The following is an 18887-nucleotide window of genomic DNA, read 5'->3' as shown; positions in this document are numbered from 1 at the left end:
TCTAAAGGCAAACATTCTGTTCCTAGTTTCAATTTACAGTAAGGAAGTGTAAAATATATTTGAAATATGCTTTACTACTAAAAAATTGAATTGTCTAAAGTGAAGTATCAGTTATGACATATTCTTTCAATGCTACCTTAAAGATGAATGTTTTTTTGTGTGTGTGTTCACAAAGTCAGCAGTAAACAGCTCTTTAATGATGTATCTATCTAACTTTATGTTTACCATATAAATCAGTTCATCTATGATCCTTTGGTCCACTCTGTTTATAACAATAAGACAAAATGAATAAAGTTATACTTTGCATACATACATACATTATTGCATTTCATTATTTTTTTAAGTTTAACATTGTATTATTCAAAGATTTTTTGAGTGTGTTGTGGGGGAATGTTGGCATTAGAGAAAAAACAAAAATGAATCTGGAAATTCCCTGTTTATCCGTTCAAACTCTACTTCCTCCTGTATGAAGCTGCAGTGTCACCTAGTGGTGTTTCACTGATGTCTCCTAACAAAAGCTTGGAGGAAAACCTCTACTATGAGCAGGAACATTACACCGCTCAAACACCAAAAGTCATGCAGCTTTATTCTATCATGAATGACGCATGTCTTTGACCAGGGAAAATCACTCATGGGTTTCAAACTATACTTACTTTAACTTTACTTTCCATCATTAGATTAATCGGTTGATGTGTTTAGGTGTCATCAGCACTGAACATAGTTGCATTTATTTGAACTTCCTCAAACTTCCTTTGACTCATGTGCTCTTTAATTTTCTGAACTGTATTTCCATGTTTCACAGACTATCTTTTTTAAAGCTATTCATATGTTTTATAAGTAACATCTCCTTCTAAAAGGGAAAATAAAAGCCTGAGCTGGAGGATAACTAGTACAAATTCTCTCTAATGACTCAGAAAAATAGACATTACCAATGTTACGACTTTGGTTTTAAACCAATATATGTGATTCTGTGTATAAGTTAATACAAGAGATAAAGTGATAGAGACCACTGTACCAACCAGTGTTTTATTAAAGCATTCCATATACAAAACTTAACGCACATAATACAATTTATACAACTGTAGATAAAGATGTGTAACATACTGCTAAAGCTGAATAAATATTCTTTAGTATTTAAACAGCTTCTTTCATATTCACTCTCCGTTCCTTCATTTAGGCTTTGACTCACAGACACGACCCCTGACATGAGAGTTTAAATGGAGGGAATCAGAAATATGGCCTGCTTCTGTTTTCACCCGCTGCTTTGAATAACAGAATATGTAAGTAATATGGCTGACGACCTTTCAGAAGAGCAATCAAATAAAAAAATAGGCAAGACTATATATAGCCTGTGTCCCTTTAGCCCCACAAAGTGTGAAAAAAGTAATAATTTTCAAAGTGGCTGATGAGAGGCTTGATAAATAACACACGCTGACCTACAACAAGTGGTGTCACAGATAAATAAACAGGTAAATACTTTTTGAACCTGTAACTCTGTGCAGTGCAAGTTCTTACTCAATGACGTATTATTAATGACGTATTTACGGTTTGTAAATATTTGGATGGTTTAGTTTCTGCCTGTTCTCCAGCATTTCAGGTCAAAAACTAAACTTCGACTAGCTCAGTGGTTTCCAACCTTTCTGGCTTGCGACACATAAAAATGTCAAATGAGGGGAACCTGAAAGGGACATAAAACACGTAAGAAAGTGAAAACTATCTTTCTGTGATGAATAATTCTTCAGTTTTCTTTACAATCACCCTGTGACCCCTGACAGTTATGGTGCAACTCACACAAACAGGAAGCCACGGTGCCTCACTGGTGTAAAGACCTTCATTATAACATCAACATCAAGGGCAACTTAACGGCTTTGTGTGAGCTCTTGAACCTGACACTGGCGTAAACATCATTATCCAAATATTGACAGGCTGCTGTGTAAATACAGAACAAAATGTGTGTTTGAACAGAAATATGAATATCTTGTACAAGGACACAAACATGTAAAAACAAGCTGTTTGTTGTAACATCAGCCTCAAAGACACAGAAATAAGAAAACAAGGCGGCGATCAGAGAGAATGTGGAGCTGTGTAAGGACAGTCCAGATCGAGTACGTGTGAAAGGCGTTTAGTTGGAAACTGCGTCCAATAGGAAGTCTTTCTTTTGTAAAGTCGAACTCTTTGGAATTTCTATAACTTCAGTCTTACTGAGTCTTTCAGCAGGCGAGGAGAATGAAACTTGGACACAAAAGTCAGTTTGTAACAGCGTTTTAACGGTCACACAGACAGTGTGTTTGGAAAAGTCTGCAGCATAAATAAGGTGTTGTTATATCAGAAAGTTACATCAAGTTTTAGGAAACCAGATCTTCTCTAGGACTGCAAACAAGCACACAGACTATTTCCGTAAATAGAGTTAAAACAGTTCAGTTAGACTGCTGGACAGAGTTTCTTTATGACCTGTTTGTCCACAGAGTGTGCTTAAGTGTCAGTCTATGATACACATGATGTGTGTTTGTGAGTGTGGACACCTGAGTGTTTCACCAGAGGAAGTTCTTTACACCTCAGGACTGCCCCTCCGGTCTTTGTGCTCCGATCACATGTGGGTTGAACTGAGAGATGATGATGGTGATGTCGTCACGGTACATGCGAGCCAGCTCCTCAGGCAGGGAGAGCATCTTTGACAGCCTCTCGTGGTCGACTGTGCCGAACTCGTTGTTTCCCACCGCGTGGCGCATCAGGTGAGTCGCCGAGTTCTGGTCCTCGAAAGCTGAGGACACACGAGCCTTCCTCTCTTCCAGGAGCCCTTGCATCTGTCCAAGGGTGACCCTGTAGCCTCCGACTTTGAGGGGCTGACGCTGGTGCACCCCTGTCAAATACTCCCCAACAATACGAACTACTTCCTGTCTGTGGAGGGTCTCCCAAAGGCCATCAGAGCCAATCACCTGGACAGAGAGACAGAAAAAAATCAAAATAACCAGAATTTAAAACATCAAGCTTGCACAGTTTCTCAAAGGAGGTGAGTCTGGAGTTTGATGATTGCACAAGCTTTTTTCAAGTGACTCTACAGACACTACTATTGGACACAGATCATCAATTATTTCTATCTTCATAAACAACCTCTGTTTGTAAAAGTCATACAAATTTGTGTCGAATCAACCATAGAAACCAAAAAGTCAACCGTGCAGCAAGAAAAATGCAGAGCCTAAAGGCTTGATGAAAGATAAATGTTCCTCCAACGTAACAGGCAGGCTCGGTGCATCAGTAGAGACAGAATATGGCAGAAAATACAAAGTCCACACAGTTTAATAGATAACTAAGTGGCTAATGTGTGTGTTGCATGCTTTTAATACATTAAAACTTTGAGGTATCTGAAAACAAAATGTTGTCAGTCAACAAATTTCTCATTCAGATGACGACAAACAAGCTGAGGATCTGTGTGTTCTCTTTCTCACCAGGAAGCGATCCTGTGGCCGCAGTCTGTGGTACGTGATCTCAGGCTCGGCCGTCAGGTATGGTGGCGTGTGGTAGTTGGGAGGGATGAACTTTGTGTGCTCGTTCTCATGAAGCTGATCAGGTCCGGACTCTAACACCCGCTTCTGCAGCTCAATGCTCCACTTAAACTTCACGTCCCCGAACGCCCGAAACGGCATGAGGAGGCCCAGCAGTCGGTCCTGATAAAGAGGAGGACAGGAGGAGCTGAAGAGGTCTGACTATATGTGTAATCAAACAACTCAGTAACACTCCTCTGAGAGGTGTGGTACCTGCCGGATAACCGTCTTCCTCTCTGATGGCGGGTGTTCTCCACGTATCCGAGCCACCTCTTCGTCATTCTGAGCGTTGTGGTCATTAGAGAGGGTGTGCGCGCTGAATGAACCATCCTCTTCCTGGACCCCCAACACTGCTCGAGCATCTCCTGCGTTGGCTATGTATCTTAGAACGAAGAGAGTGAGAGATTAATTTGATCAACACTGGTGTCAAATCTTGACTTTAAGATAAGAATAATGTACGGCATTCATTTTTCATACAGGTCTTGTCCATCGATGTGAGCCACGCAGGCTGTTGCTCCAGAAAAAGCCACCCTCAGAACCCAGTAGTGCAGGAAAGCATTGGGGTCTCCAACCTGCAGAAGAGAGTAACTCTGTAAGTCTCCAGACAGGATGTGCAACACGGTTTAAATCACAAGGACAGCCAGGACACCTGAGCTGCTCTTCCATCTATAAAGGTTTATATTTAGAAGCTCTTATTTTTTATGCACAGCTGCCGTGTGGTTAAGATGATATTTAATATGTTCCATAATGTGACGCAGCACCAGAGTCCCACGCTCAGATTACATTTAATGACTTGCAATCTGATTTAGTTTACGATGCAGATATCGAATCTTGAAAGCATTACTTTGGAAATGTGCCTGATCATGGAGTTGTTTTATAACATGCCTGATCCACTGTCAGCACAATTTACTGTCTTAAGGCTAAAAACCTTGATGACTGTGTGGTAGATTTAGCCTCTACAGCTTACAGAGACTTTGCTTGTCTCAAATAAATATCTTAAAAGTTTTTTCTTTGAACTGAAGTTGGCTGTGATGATTTGACTACTCCTCTACAGTGATGCTGATTTGTCTATTTCATGACTAGTTACTGTGGAAAACCAAAAATGGATCCCTTCAATTGTCACTAAAAAGTTGTAGGAAGAAGCTCTGAGATCCATATTAACCCCTGACGCGCTTACAGGAACCAACAGGTTAAAGGAGATTAAGGCAGAAAAATAATCCAACCTGGGCTTCTAGAGACATGTCACTGTCCAGCCTCTTGAAGGCATTCAGTAAGGCTTCGTGGGTGTCTGGAACTTCGCCTGGGCTGGAAACAGAGACAGAAGGAACTGTGTGAAAGAGACGGAGGACGAGGGCAGAGACCAACAACAGCACTATTGGCAAAACAACAGGCAGGCTAGTGTTGGTGTGGGTGTGTTGCTAGAAGATACAGAGGAAGATAAATACAGAACCAGTTCAGAGCCCAGTTTGCAAAGTCAGCACAAATCAAGACACTCAGAAAGATTTTTGAAACAGGATTGTGAATCTCATAATTAACGTGATTCAAATGGTATCAAATGGTAAACTCTGTTCTGGTTTCTCACCTGGTGAGATCAATTAACTCCTGCCAGTACGTCCGGAGGCTGTTAAAATAAAGTGTCTGAGCCTCCCTGCTGAAGTAGTCATTGGGATGTTTGTGCCACTGCAGGATGGGACTCAGCGCTCTGCCTGCCTCCACCGCGGCCTCAAGCTCGCACAGCGTGTCGTGTGGCAGCAAAGACACAGCTATGTAGTAAAACAACCTCTCACTGAGGGCCTGCAGAGAGGAGAGGATCGTGTCAGAGGGAGAAGACACAGCTTACAGAGCTTACGCATGAAAAAGTTTTAACTGGAAAAACTTTGATGGGATCTCCTTTTATGACAATTAACTAATGATAAGAAAAGTAACGTGTTTCTCTTAACAGCTGGTTTGCTTTGTTTGCTGCTTTAATTTTAGAGCTGTTTGGTCTCTTCTGCAAAATGCATCATGTTACTATAAACTTCAGTAGCTTGAACTGTGTCTTAAACAGAGGATGCCTTACCTGTGCACAGGCACAGCCAGCATGGCCGTCAAACACTCCTAGCAGCATTCCTCGTGTCTGCAGGCACGTGGCTGCACTCCGGCGGTCCTCGATCGGAGCGTTTGCTGGAAGCTGATTGCTCTCGAAACCCATCACTGACGACACATTCTTCCCATCAAACTCTGGCACCTAAAACCCCCAGAGCAATAAAAACAGATAAAATACTGAGATGCAAAGATGGAGAGATGGAGGGAGGTCTCCTTTTATTGGATTATCTCACAAACCTTGAAGCTGTACTCGTTGGCTTTCAGAATGGAGTTGACCTGTGGAGGTGTGAGGATGTAGCTGCGGAGCACTGAGGCTGTGCGATAACCCCTCGAGTGGCCCTGGCTCTGCCAGAACTGACAGGGTCGTTTTGAGGAAGGCCCTTGAGTGATAGGTCCCAACCAGGACTGGTGTTGTTGGCATGGTAACAGGCTGGAGGCCAAGGCCTTGGTACGGGGCAAACCCCTAAGCAGCTGGGACGTCACAGGCATGGCTAAAGGGACACTGTGGACACAGACATATAGAAAAGAACACTGAGTGTTTACACATCTTCTGAAGCAGTGAGAGCAACAGCTGGATGTGCAAAACAAGATTAACAGGATGCTTTACACCGGAGGGTGTTCTCTTGTGCACCATTAAGCTAACATTGTGAAAACACAAAGTTGCAAAGCAGGGAGGTTAAAGCTTAGGCTTTAAATCACTAATCAAAGGTGTCTGGGCCCCCAACAAACTCTGAGTCTCTTTAAAAATGTATTATTCATGCCTTTTCCAGACCCTGATAGTTGCACCTTTTAAGTTGCATCCCCCCAGGCAACTGTGACCTATTCTGCCTCTGGAAAATTCAGGTGAAATGAGATGAATGGTTTAAGATGGTTGCTGATTAACTGTAGAGGAAAAACCTTTACTGAAATCTTATTTCTCAGCTCCAATGAGTCAAATGTTTGAAACAAAAAATGTTTAGGTCACAGAAAGCAGGCCTGTGCATGTATCAGGCAGCAGTAAAGAATGCATTCAGGTAGTTTTGTTGATCAGGAGTGGGGCTGCAGGGAGGTTCAAACAATTTACCTGCTGAAAAAGATACTTTCATGTCTCAGTTTGAATTTCTTGGTTCATATTTTCATAACATTAGTGGTGCATGTATTACCTTGTTCTGCAGTATTAAGACAAAAACTCTTAAATCTTCTGAACTAAAGTTGAGGCATGTCATTAAATCACTGTTATGGCACTGTCTTACTCAGCTGACAGTTCACCCTTTGTATCTAAAACAAATTCAGCTCATGCTGGCAGACCATATGTGTGGAGAACATATATTACAGCAGATGACAACAGAGCATATTCTGGTGTGTCAGTCTGGTTTCATCTGAAACTCTACTCCTCTCCAACGACAGGTCATGCAGGGCTGCATGCAGTGTGCACACTCTCCCCAAAATAGCCTAAGAAAGAATCTCAGCTCTGACATTTGGATCTTGGGAAATGTTCTGGTCATGGTGACCCACTGAACTAGAATCTGACTGGGTCTCACGTAATCCGACCCAACTGAATGCCGTTTTAGTACCTCTGCTCTCCGGAGTGAAATCTTTTATGAGTGCTTCTGCAGTTTGATTTTTCTGCGGAAACATAAAAGCAGAGCATAATAGCTAATGCGAGAATCCTACAAACGTTGTATGGTATTCTCGCCTAAAAGAAAGCAGCCAAATGTCCTCCCAAACTCACACTATGCATGAGTCAGACAAACCCCAGAGGGCCGTCCCAGCTCTGAGCTCTGCAAGAAAGTTCCCATGTCTGTTGACATCATTAGCCTCCCCTTGCTAGAAAGAAAAGCAAGTCTTCAAGACCTCAAATGGCTTAGCGGGTCCCAAATACAGAGCATCAGTCTCACAGCTGGATAGGGCGACTGACTGGGCGATATGACATGAGCAGATAACGCAGCAATAAACGGATAAAGACAATACGTGCGTCAGTTAACCAGGCAAAGCAGCCAAAATTCATGCTAACTGTAGCTAGTGTACAGCCTATGGTTACACCCACTAACGGCCGTCAAACTGGATGATGTCTATCCTCGTGTGACAAGTCCACACCAGTACAAAAACGTTTTAAATGCATACTATTGAAGGCGCAGAGAAAATTTCAGACTCACCTCGACCTGGAGATGTTAAGAAGTCAGTGAAGTTCATAGCTGAACACCCACCCCTCTGGTCTGTATCATTCTGAAGCGCCGCACCACTAAGTCAACGCTAATTGGCTGAGCAGTCACAGCCGCGATGACGTCAGGTGAAACCCACACGCAAAGGAGAGATAAAAGGTTGGATCAACGTTTTGGTCCTTCGAGTCGGTTCAAGACAGGTGGTAATTGGGTAAACAGGGAAATTTCTGCAACCTTCATTTAATATACAAATCTACAGGTATCTGATTTGTAAGTATTTTTTTTTTTTTTACCAAACAGCAAAAAATCTTTTTTGCCCCTTTGTTTAAAATAAATTAAGAGGCCAGGTGACTCTTTGCAAAAGCCCTTTGGTACTTTTAAATTTGCCAACATCTTATAGTTTTTTCTTTCATCGGGAGCATTGTGTTAAATTCTGGAAAAGTACAAGTGCTAAAAAGTATGATTAATGGTTCTGTAAAGTCACTTGTGAGCTCTGCAAACAAGCCATACATTGAATGTAAAACCAAGGTGAAACTCTGTTGTCTTTGGTGTGTATAGTGCCAACTAAAAAGTCAGTCTCTCTGCTCTGAGGTAATTTCACTGAAATATGAGGTTTCCCTCGGAAATCTAAACTCATGCATTATCTATGTATATTGCACATCTATGTTTATACCAATAACTACTTTGGAATGACAAAATAAACTAAACAAGAAAGAATACCCCTTGTATGAAATGCCTGGGTAAACCAATTAAGCTTTATAATAATTAGAAATACAACAAAAAATGTTTTTTCAATAAAAAAAGAAAGGTGATGGAAACTTCAAACAAGGCCGCTAATATCACAAATTACTTTAATCTTCAAAAACATTAAAAATATTTATAAAAAATCCAGATATTTACATCATAAAACAGCAGTACACTGAAGTAAAAATACTTAACATATAAAAATACAAAAGAGAACTTGTCAAGCTCGGAACAGTAAACATCTTTGAAAAGAAATAGCCACCAAACAAATATGCTACTACATATTAACAGGTGATTTCATATCAGAAATCTCTCATCCACCATGGTTTTGCTGACGAGGTTCTTCCTTCCAAAAGTGTTACGGAACAGGCGTAATATCTGTAACAAATGACAAGCTTTTCAGTTTGTGTGCCTTAGGAACTTTGAAGACCACATACAACTGTTAAACCGAAAACCTACCATTTGCTGTAGATATGTAAGAACAGCTGCAAGCACAAAGCTCTGAGATCCCAGGTCAACGACACAGAAAAACAAAGTGTCAAAGATCAGCAGCGTGGACTCATTTCCATAATACAGAACATCACTGAAGGAGTGGGCCTCATCTGCAGTAAGAAATGCAAACAGACATGACATACATTTATTTACCTGTAAAAACAAACAGAAATGTAGGCTACAGCCTGTCTGTGCTGTCATGGTCATTACCATTGTAGAAGATGCTTTTTTCACTGGGTTCAAGGAACTCCATCCCTATGACCCTCTCCAACATCAGCTTATCCTTCACTATATAGTCCATGTCTGAGTAAGCCTGAGGGAACCAGAAAAGACACAGAGTTAGAGTTTGTGTCTCAGTGTGCCTGAGGACGTATTTGGGAATGCATTTGGACTAACATGGTCTATAACTGATCCCAGGAAGTAGTTCATTGTGTTGTAGGCTCTGGCTTGTGCCTCGAACCCACTGGCTGAACTTGCGTCCATTAAACGTGACGGACCATTCCTATGGAGTCCAGGAAACAACAGACCCTTGAAAAAGAAAAAAAAAAACGGGTTGATATTAGTTTCTTGATGTTTTATTGTTTAACAAGTTAGAAAAAAGAGAGAGAACACACTCTGCTGATTGGCTCCCGGATCCTGTCGTACTGTGACCGCAGGCGGTTTGTCAGAGACACCTGAAAGGTTTGGGTATCTGTGTTGGGAAGTAGACCTCTTTGACCACACAGCGACTCCTTGAGATGAAAAAGATGGATATAAGCAAAAAACTCCCACGAACTTTCTACCACTTCAACAATAGCATGTAGTTGTTTGGTAAATTACAGTTTCTCTTCTCAGGTTGTTGTTCATTTCCTCCATGTTTGTATCTGCATGCCCATGTACTGAACGGCCATGGATGTAGTAGCCAAAACAGCGGTGGGACAACAGCAGCACCGATATCTTCACAGTAAGAAACAGAAAAAATAGTTATGATTAAATTTCCAGGTACATAATACATTGGGATGGGTACCAAATTAGGTACTTTATAGGTACTGACTGAATTCTGTCAAAAGTACTGGGTACTGATTTACATAAAATCAAAAGGTACCATGTCGAGGTACCCAATTGCATCCATGTGACTGTGAGAAAGTGGAAGAGTAGACGATTTTCCATGCTGAACATAAACACAGCATTGCAAGGTTATATACTGAAAATAAATATGTTAAATTGGAAAAAAAAAACATTTTTACACAAATTGATATGCATTACATAAAAACACAAAACAGTACTGAAAATTGGTACCCTCGAGTGCCAAAACCGATTACAATCTACTGGGTATCGGTACTGTATCGTATCAAATGTGAAAGGTACCATCCCTAATAATAAATTATTAAGAAATTAACATAAGCTTTTAACTCACATTGCTGATACAGCAGAGGTCTACAAACTGGCGAATCTTGTCCTCCACAAAGTGCTCATAAAACACAGTGAAGAAAATCACCTGCATGGAGAAAAAAATATTTCTGAAAGGAATTTGTCATACTTGACTGTATATTCCAGACACGTTTTGATTAAGGTGGAAGAACACAAGAAAAGCTGAAGGAGAACAGAGAACAGAGGGCACTCTGACCTGCAGAAGTCCAATGCAGAGCCACACGGTGGCTGCCAGGCCGTAACGCAGAATAAGGCTGTATGTGGGGGTGTATGCATCAGGAAAGCGCTCTAATGTCGGCCAGGGGTCCCTAAGGGCCAGGTTAGAGAAGCCCAGGACCTGCAATACAGGGTAAGATGTCAGCAATGTGGGTGTAGCATTCCTCAAGAGAAAAAAAATCAGGGTGCAGCGTTTCTGTATGGTACATACTTCAATAATGAAAAGCACGCCCATGATCTGAAACGTTGGGTTGATCTTGCGGATGGTCTGGATTTCATTCCATTCATTAGCCACAAAGTAGGTCCTCCAGATGCTGACTGGAGCAGGGTCACGTTTGGACTCGCCAGAAGCTGAAACGACAGCAAATGTAATGTACGTCCTTGAAAATGTCCTTCGTGTGAAATCTGCAACATATGACCTAAGAGTAAACATGCCTGCACCGTGCACAGTCCTGCCACCTTTGCTACGTGGCCTCTCCCAGTCCACAAGGAAAATATCAACTGACACCTGAAGGATCAGCTTGTGCAGTAACTGGACAGCCTGGATTCAATACAAAAAAACAAGTTTTTATCAAGAAGCAAATGTTCCAGCTTCCAAGAACAGCTAATCTTTAATTTTCTAACCTTGAGAGCAAAGGCACAACCAATGTAGGTCACAAACTGCTCCTCCTGACCAGGCAGTGGTAAAAGTACTGATACAGACTGTTGGGCCTAACAAACAAATAAGAAAATTATTCATCCAGAAAAGTCAATAATAATGCCCTAACATACACATATATACAAGAAAGGAAGGAAAAGGAGAAAAAAGACTTGCCTCTAATGTCTACGGAGTGCAGAGAGAGAAAAAAAAAAAAAATCCATGCGAAGACAAGGGTAAACGTTTTGTGTTTGAAAAATAGATGAAGTTAGAAAGTGGAGCAAAGGAAAGATTATGAGAAAAGATACTGATACAGTAGTTATTTAACAACCATTAATCTTGTTACAGTAAGGCCAACAAAAAAAAACTAACCTTGTAGAATATAAGCCAGTAAAGTCCTGTTCCCACAGTGACCGTGAAGAAAACATTGGCCAGATCTCCAGCATAAAACAACAGGAATTTCATCAATGTCTGAGGCAGAAGGGGAAGATTAATATTACTGACAATTCAGCATGTGAGAGAAGGGTCTTCAACTGTGATTCGCTTTAGATTCAGTACCTCCACATCGATGAGCGGTGAGGCGATCCTCCTCTTCCAGCTCACTGTCTTCAGGAGAGAATAGAGCACTGCCACCCCACCCATCACACCCAGAGCCGTCTTTACACACACACACACACACACACACACACACACACACACACACACACACACACACACACACACACACACACACACACACACACACACACACACACACACACACACACACACACACACACACACAGGCGACACTGAGCATGATGTCTCTTTTTTGTATCAAATTTTCAGCGATGTCTCCACTCACATTTGTCTTCATGCGAGCCTCATTCTGATCCATTTCATACTCCACAGCAAACTCTGTCTAAAAACAAACGCATAACCACATTCAGTGAAGAGCCACTTCTGTGTCTCATGTGAAGATGTTAAACCGCCTACAACAAAACAGCTTAGAAACTCTAGCAGAAATGACAGCTATAGCTAAAATAAGATACTGAGAATCACTCTCTTTGACTCTTCATTTGATGAAAGTGGGGTTAGTGTAAAAAATGCATCACATCTGTCTGGAGAAATGTTGTAGCAGTTCATACAGTATCTACCAGGACAACCAGTCCTGTTTGCTGGTAACTGATTAAATACAGTCAGTGAAGGGAAATCTTATCATGGGGAAGTCCATTTGTGTTCCTGAGAATGTCCATGACAAAGGGTGACATTTCTGCATTAGATTAACTGTTTTGGTGTTCAATAATTAAAAGTAGTTACTTTTAAACTTGAAATAATTAGGTTGCCAACTTCCCTCTGTAACCTTTGATGCGTATCTGTTTTTTAATTCCTCCAAGGTCAGGAACTGCATACTCACAGACACAGTTTGAGAACTGATATCCGTGATGGGAAGGTCTCTGTACATCATGATCAGTAGAGGAGGATAAACCTGACCTTCCAGTGTTCTTGGCACCAGCTGGAACCTAACAAAAAAATGCACATTTAACCAAAAACATCACTTCCTGTTATCCTTTGTCTCTTTGTCTCCTGGTTGTGTGCAGATTAGAGGCTCACCTTATTTTAACACTGCTGGCAACACGGATGACTTTAGGATGAGCACTCAAACTCTTCTCTCTTCCGCTTAGCCCGTCCACAAGAAACATTCGTCGGGTCAGGTACCAGTTCTTCATGCTCTCTGTACACCAACAAAATATTCTGAAGTAATGCAAACAGTCATATACAGTATACATGTGCAATGGTTAAAAAAAAAAAAAATCCCACCTTGGTTGATGAAGCGGCCATTGTGTTGCTGGTTGTAGACCAGTGTAGGCAGAGGGAGAATTTTTCTGTTCTCTCCTCCACCAAGCTCCATAAACACATCGAAGAACAATGGCTCTGGATGTTTATCCAACAGCTCTTTAACCGACAGATCACACTGCACATGGACACCAACAAATCGCATGTTAAAGCTGAGCACTGCAACAAGTTTTTCCACTGTCCCTGAGGTGAATGAAAAGAAATGTCACTCACTGTTTGTCGGTAAGCGGTTCCGAAGCTGAAGGCTGCTGCTTGTTTGGTTGTTGTGTCTGGACAAAGCTACAACAGAGAAACATGCAGTTATTGTGAGTGTGGCGTGCCATCAGCTTTTTATTTTTATATATTGTATTAAAAGCAAATAAATTACACAGTTAAGTCAACTGACACATTTCTGTTGTAAATACGCAACAATAATAAGGGGCAGAAGACAGGATTTGGTTCTTCTATAAACCTATGAAACTAACCTAATCCAAAATACACACACTCTTAAAAATGTTACAAAGCTCTGCTGTATTTAACTTCATCATTCAACGTCTTACCTGGAGGTTTCTCCCTCCTACAGGCTCCCAACGTAGGAACTCTCCTCTCACATTATAGACAGCAGCAATCAGCTTAATGTTGGTGTTCTGTCAAAAGTAAACAAATTTCTATTTAACACTTCTTGTTCATTCTATATTTTAGTACAAGTAAAAATATAACTGTTAATGTTTTTAAACTTCTTTCTTAACCTTGAAAGTGACTCTTACTTTGTTTTTTCCTCTGAAACTGAACCCAATAGGAACAGGATCAGTCTGAAGCACTCGACTGGCCAGACCAGGTTCGTCCCCATAGTAAAGCCACGGCAGATTAGCTCTCCTGCATGAACAGAACACAATGCACTTGCAGGGAGGCCTTGTATCTGCATGTATATCACTAAACTTTTGCTGTGATTGTGTTTTTTTTTTTTTTACCAGTAGGAAATGTCTTGAGTTGAGCTCAGAGCAGCCCTGGATCTGAAGATAGTGTTAAAGAGGCCACAGGCGTCACTGGACACACTGCTGAAGGAGTGCATGTTCATCACACACATGTTCCCCAGAGCCTGACATGCCGTCAGATTGGAGAAAACCTGCAACCACACAACTTGTTAATGCAGTTGTCAAATACATTTCATCATTGATTGAATGTCATGATGATCAAAAAAGGGAAACGGGAATTACAAGACAGGCTGCTGAGGAGGAGTACAAGTTTTGGACGAACCAGGCGGACTGCACGCTGAATTTCTGTAAACGAAACAGAGCAGAAGAATTAAAATGAAAACAAATCTTTAAAATAAAGTAGGAATGTGAGTGAGTTTAAAGGGACTCACCAACTGAGCATAGTTGACACTGGGGTTCACATTAGTAGAGAGGCTTCCTTGAGGAAAACATAATCCCCCAGCCTGGAAAAGCACATGTATTTTTCTTTGATTCTGTTACTGAATGACGTGTGTGTGTGAGGGTATGAGGGGAAGGAATGACTCACCAAGACATTAGGAGGTTTACACGAACAGGAGGTGTTAATGAAGGAGGCCTGGCATTGCTCACACCTGAAAGACAATTTGGAGTCTGTTCCAGGCCTTACACTTTGCACATAGAAAACCTGGGATCAAGCCACCCTTCTCACACCATGAAGGCTCACAGTTACTACTCTGAATACCAGTCAAAAGCAAGTCAAAAGCCAAACCTCAAAGCAAACAACATGAGGAAAAGATGTCAAAGGAAGGGAACAAACACTGGAGTGATAAGCCAAAACTCTGTAACAATGATAAAGGGGTGAAAAATAACTTCCTGGTTGTGTATTTGTAATTCCTTTAGTAACAGTGTTTATACATTTTTTTTATTTACATATAAACAGTGGCATTAGTAAAAGTCCCTTAATAAAACAATTCATCTAATATGCAATTTAATGAACGACAGTTTATTTTTAAGTTTGGAAAATGCTGAAAACCGAAACAGGGGAGGCTGCGATATGCTGAAGCTAATTCATGATAACAGCCATGTTATTACTGGGTTGTAAAAATATCTCCAATGAAACTAACTGGAAAATGCATTTTACATTAAATGTATTCAAAGTTAATATGAAATCAATTCAGTCTGGTGACTTTGTTGCTATTGTGCTTCTTTAAGGGAACAGTTCAAGAAGTTTTAGTTGACTATACTACATACTGTAAAATGAGCCAGAGGTTTTTGTCTTTGGGCCACGTAAAGACAGAGAGTCTCACCTCTTCTGCTATAACATTTGAAAAATAAAGCTAGAGTCAGAGAAATGATGTCACACACGGACCTAAGAAGTTTATTCATCCTGTTCAGGGGTCTGTCAAAACAAGATATTCAGCAACTTCAGCGTTTTCAAAATGTGGCTGCAAAAACTGACAAAAAACTAAAAATTATAATCAAATTACTCCAGCTTTAAAATCCTTACACTGGCTACCTGTCACTCAGAGAATAGATTCTAAAGTTTCTGCCTGGCCTACTAACTGTCCCAAGTCTTAGAACAAGGTCTAGACTTAAAACACTGCTCCTTTATTCTGCTTCTCTATGACAGATGCAGACTAAGATGTAAACTTTAGATCTATCATCCTTTGAGATAAAATATTTTTTAACTGGTTTTTAATGAAATATTACTAATTGCATTTTCTTCATGACATTTTCCTTTTGATATTACTAATGTTACTATTTTTTCACTCTTTAAAGCACTTTAAATAGCTCTTGTTTTGCCTAAACTAACTTATCTATACTACTATCAATTTATATTAAAAGGTTTATCTGCCACCCCATAATAATTCCATGCAGAGAACACATTGATTTTCCTCTCAGATTGATCAAATAGCCCAAATGTGTTCATTTATTGTTCCATGGTATATAATTTCAAAGAGATCAAAGCCCAGAGAAACAATCTGAGTAAAGCTCAACAAACATGTGTTCAGTAAAGAAGTATTGATACAGACCTATCACCACTGCTGTTTGGGACGGAAAATGCAGGCGTGTTTCCATTACACGTTTCACATCTGGCCTCCTCCAAAAGGTTCCCACTGATGTCTCTCTCCACTGGTCAGAAAACAGCAAAAATTCAGCCATTTAAACAAACATAAGAATGAAAGCACATTAAATTGCAAAGACTATGATAAAGACATTATCATTGTCATTGAATAAGCCATGTCACTTTTTTGGTTACTCACCCAGGACATTCTCTTTTTGGCACTGGCACTTCCCGTCATCAGTGAGACTGCCCGGACAGCGGATACACCCAAACCCATCTTTAGTTACTGCCTGTTATAAAAGACAAAATGAAAAAAAAAAATGTATACACATGAATGAGATTGGAAATGTTTTAAAGACAGTGATACTAATCTTTAGTATGGCGTAAGATGAAAACCAAATAAAATGTTTTCTGATTAAGTCACACTTACCGATTTGCCAGTAGGACATTGCTGACAAGTGATAAAGACTTTATCAGTGATGAGAGTCCGGTAGCCAGTTTTGCAAGTGCAGCTCAGTCCTTGAAAAAGATGGAAAAAAGTTATAAGTTTTTCAGAACAGTAATGAAAAAAAGATGCTAAGAGATTGACCTCCCATTGCCTGATGACTATTTCAATTAACTTTCTTAATATAAAGAGATTCTCTACTGAGATCAAGCTCATACCTTGTCAAAATACATTAACATCAAACTACTTGATAAACATTTGTCATTTTTGGTCGGCTTACTCCTTTTGCAAGACCGGATCTGAGTCTTTGCCTATTTCATGCCTTTGATTTGAATTGATGAGGTGATACTTAAGTCTTTAATTCATTAAAATTGACCACCCTCAGAGAAACCCTGTCCCATAAAACATATAATTTATTCATTTACCTTAACCTATATATAAAAAAATCATTTATTACAGTTTAGTTGGACAATTGTCCATCACATAGTTATAATTTAAACATATCGTGGAGTTTCTGGTGTTCATTTAAAGCTAATAAAAGTGAATCAAAAGCTTAAGCTTGCTGTAGTTCAAATTAGAATGCAGATTTTGGTCTAGTTCACCTACATTGCAAACTGTGTAGAATTGTGGATCGAGCAATAAGTCTTGTGATTTTCGTGTTGAACTTAACTTTATCGTTTTCGGATTAGCACGCAGGCATGGGTTCTTGAATGGTTATGAAAATATCTTTAGCATAGCGATATCAGCTAACGGTGTCGCCCGACTCATTTCTGATTCTTCTCGTTGTTTGTGGTTCACCATTTAAAACATACAATTAAATTCATTGAAAATATGACAATTAACGCTTCTTGTTGGCGAGGTAGCGACCGTAAATCACTGCATGTGCCAGTGAGTGTTTGTAACTGACCTGTTGTGCTCTGTCGCTGATTTGGACCACACTTTACACACGAGAGACTCGAGATATCAAAATACTCTTCCACTGTACAATCTGATGGAGCCTTATAGGGAATGATAAACTGCTGACAAAAAAGAAAATCTATGTAAAATAAAAGAAATATTAGCAAATGGACTTTTAGTCTCCGGGCAGCAAACAGTAGCGTCCCCGTCGCCATGGTAAACAACGGTCTCCTTTACCCACAATCCTGTTCACCCTGCGTGATGACATAAGGTGATGACGCTACGGCAAATATCTATTGTGCGTCACAACGATACATCGGACATTCATCTTTTAAATTGACATTTTAGGTCAAATTTTAACCAATTCGTGGTTTCTATATCTCCATGAAAGAAGTACAATTAAAGATCAGCCCTGTCCAAAGAGTTTAGAGATATCTGAACCTCCAATTTTATTACTTATATTCGATAAAAGATCTTTCCCTTCTCGTTTATTTGCCTAATGTTTTGTAGCCTGCATTGAAGTTGATCTCACAATGTTAATAATGTGTCAGTTTAGCTTTCTTTTTTTTAGATTATTTGTAGAAGTGTTTTCGCTGTTAGCTGTAAGCTAAGCTAGCTCAGCATTACCAATGCACTCAGCAACTTGCCACAGTTGTAACAAACTTGCTTGGGGTATATTAGTGTCTTTTATCCCTGCAAAAATTATATATATATATACAAACTTGCTTGGGGTATATTAGTGTCTTTTATCCCTGCAAAAATTATATATATATATATATATATATATATATATATATATATATATATATATATATATATATATATATATATATATATATATATATATGAGCGTTATAAGTCCTGTTTTCTGTAGAACTGCAGCAATTTTGATGAAAAGTTTCAGACAAAAAAGGAAAAATAAAAACAAACAACAAAAATTATCATGGTGCTTTATTTATCATGTAACATTTTACTCCAAAACATGTGACAACTAACCTCGACTATGGGTTCAATTGTAACATTTCACTCCTTGTATTTGAGTTTAAGTCATCCATTTTCCCTATGTGTTGCATAGTCTTTTCCTGAACTATTTATTAGCAGACACTTGATGCTGGTTTGTACAGCAGTTGGAAGACACTTAACAGAAATGTCAAAAATGTACTGTCCCAGTCTCCCCCTACCTTTAAGTGTTCAAACTAGAGCTCTTGTAATCCAAGAAGAGCTGTTCTTTTCAGTTGTTGTGTGCTTTGAATTTATTAACAGTCTCATACTTTTCCTTAAAATTATACCTCCCTCTGTCGTGTTGTCAACAAGAATAAGATAAACAAAATTTTCAGAGTTGTGACCTCAGCCATAGGTAAATGCAGGAAATGCATTCTTAGTCATTTAGCAGGAAATGCAAAGGAAATGACTGTGTCGCAGCTACAAGTTATCACTTCCTTAGG

At 39.9% G+C, this 18887-nt stretch overlaps 2 protein-coding genes across 3 annotated transcripts; both read right to left on the bottom strand.

Annotated features, from left to right (window-relative positions):
* Window positions 1-1012: 1012 nt before the first annotated feature.
* pdp1 (pyruvate dehydrogenase phosphatase catalytic subunit 1) lies at window positions 1013-7888 on the bottom strand. Its single transcript, XM_074684359.1, has 9 exons — window positions 7763-7888; window positions 5865-6129; window positions 5602-5769; window positions 5125-5336; window positions 4766-4847; window positions 4020-4114; window positions 3756-3924; window positions 3447-3665; window positions 1013-2936 (listed from the first exon to the last, which is right to left on the bottom strand). Exons 2-9 carry the CDS (start codon window positions 6114-6116, stop codon window positions 2556-2558), a joined length of 1578 nt encoding a protein of 525 aa, XP_074540460.1. The 5' UTR covers window positions 6117-6129; window positions 7763-7888; the 3' UTR covers window positions 1013-2555.
* Window positions 7889-8671: 783 nt separating this feature from the next.
* tmem67 (transmembrane protein 67) lies at window positions 8672-17684 on the bottom strand. Of its 2 annotated transcripts, none has more exons than XM_074684507.1 (28): window positions 17453-17684; window positions 16531-16619; window positions 16300-16390; window positions 16069-16168; window positions 14604-14667; window positions 14449-14520; window positions 14300-14362; window positions 14054-14208; window positions 13850-13958; window positions 13643-13729; window positions 13317-13382; window positions 13068-13221; window positions 12861-12981; window positions 12664-12769; window positions 12112-12168; window positions 11826-11924; window positions 11640-11738; window positions 11255-11341; window positions 11072-11171; window positions 10842-10981; window positions 10611-10751; window positions 10401-10481; window positions 9824-9940; window positions 9619-9735; window positions 9401-9532; window positions 9215-9317; window positions 8972-9114; window positions 8672-8890 (listed from the first exon to the last, which is right to left on the bottom strand). In XM_074684507.1, the coding sequence occupies exons 1-28, from the start codon at window positions 17655-17657 to the stop codon at window positions 8810-8812; spliced, it is 2979 nt and encodes a 992-aa protein (XP_074540608.1). In that variant the 5' UTR covers window positions 17658-17684; the 3' UTR covers window positions 8672-8809. The 2 variants fall into 2 exon arrangements, with proteins under 2 accessions (XP_074540608.1, XP_074540607.1); XM_074684506.1 differs by having other exon boundaries at window positions 8673-8890; window positions 11066-11171.
* Window positions 17685-18887: the final 1203 nt, after the last annotated feature.

The sequence above is a fragment of the Halichoeres trimaculatus genome, unplaced genomic scaffold (assembly GCF_033239565.1).
Source record: "Halichoeres trimaculatus isolate MK-OKI-2021-1 unplaced genomic scaffold, fHalTri1.1 fHalTri1_scaffold_12, whole genome shotgun sequence".
Lineage (NCBI taxonomy): Eukaryota > Metazoa > Chordata > Actinopteri > Labriformes > Labridae > Halichoeres > Halichoeres trimaculatus.
The sequence above is the reverse complement of the archived record's forward strand: the minus strand, read 5'-3'. Positions and strand labels throughout refer to the sequence as shown.

What these genes read in the sequence shown, in the direction of transcription:
- pdp1 (XM_074684359.1), bottom strand. Translation starts at nt 6,116, where the DNA reads ATGCCTGTGACGTCCCAGCTGCTTAGGGGTTTGCCCCGTACCAAGGCC. An exon ending in CCAACGAGTACAGCTTCAAG is followed by an intron (nt 5,770 to 5,864) that starts GTTTGTGAGATA and finishes TGGGGGTTTTAG; the next exon opens with GTGCCAGAGTTTGATGGGAA. An exon ending in CTGGCTGTGCCTGTGCACAG is followed by an intron (nt 5,337 to 5,601) that starts GTAAGGCATCCT and finishes TCCTCTCTGCAG; the next exon opens with GCCCTCAGTGAGAGGTTGTT.
- tmem67 (XM_074684506.1), bottom strand. Translation starts at nt 17,657, where the DNA reads ATGGCGACGGGGACGCTACTGTTTGCTGCCCGGAGACTAAAAGTCCAT. An exon ending in GTGTCAACTATGCTCAGTTG is followed by an intron (nt 14,363 to 14,448) that starts GTGAGTCCCTTT and finishes TTTCGTTTACAG; the next exon opens with AAATTCAGCGTGCAGTCCGC. An exon ending in CAGGACTGTGCACGGTGCAG is followed by an intron (nt 10,982 to 11,065) that starts GCATGTTTACTC and finishes CTGTCGTTTCAG; the next exon opens with CTTCTGGCGAGTCCAAACGT.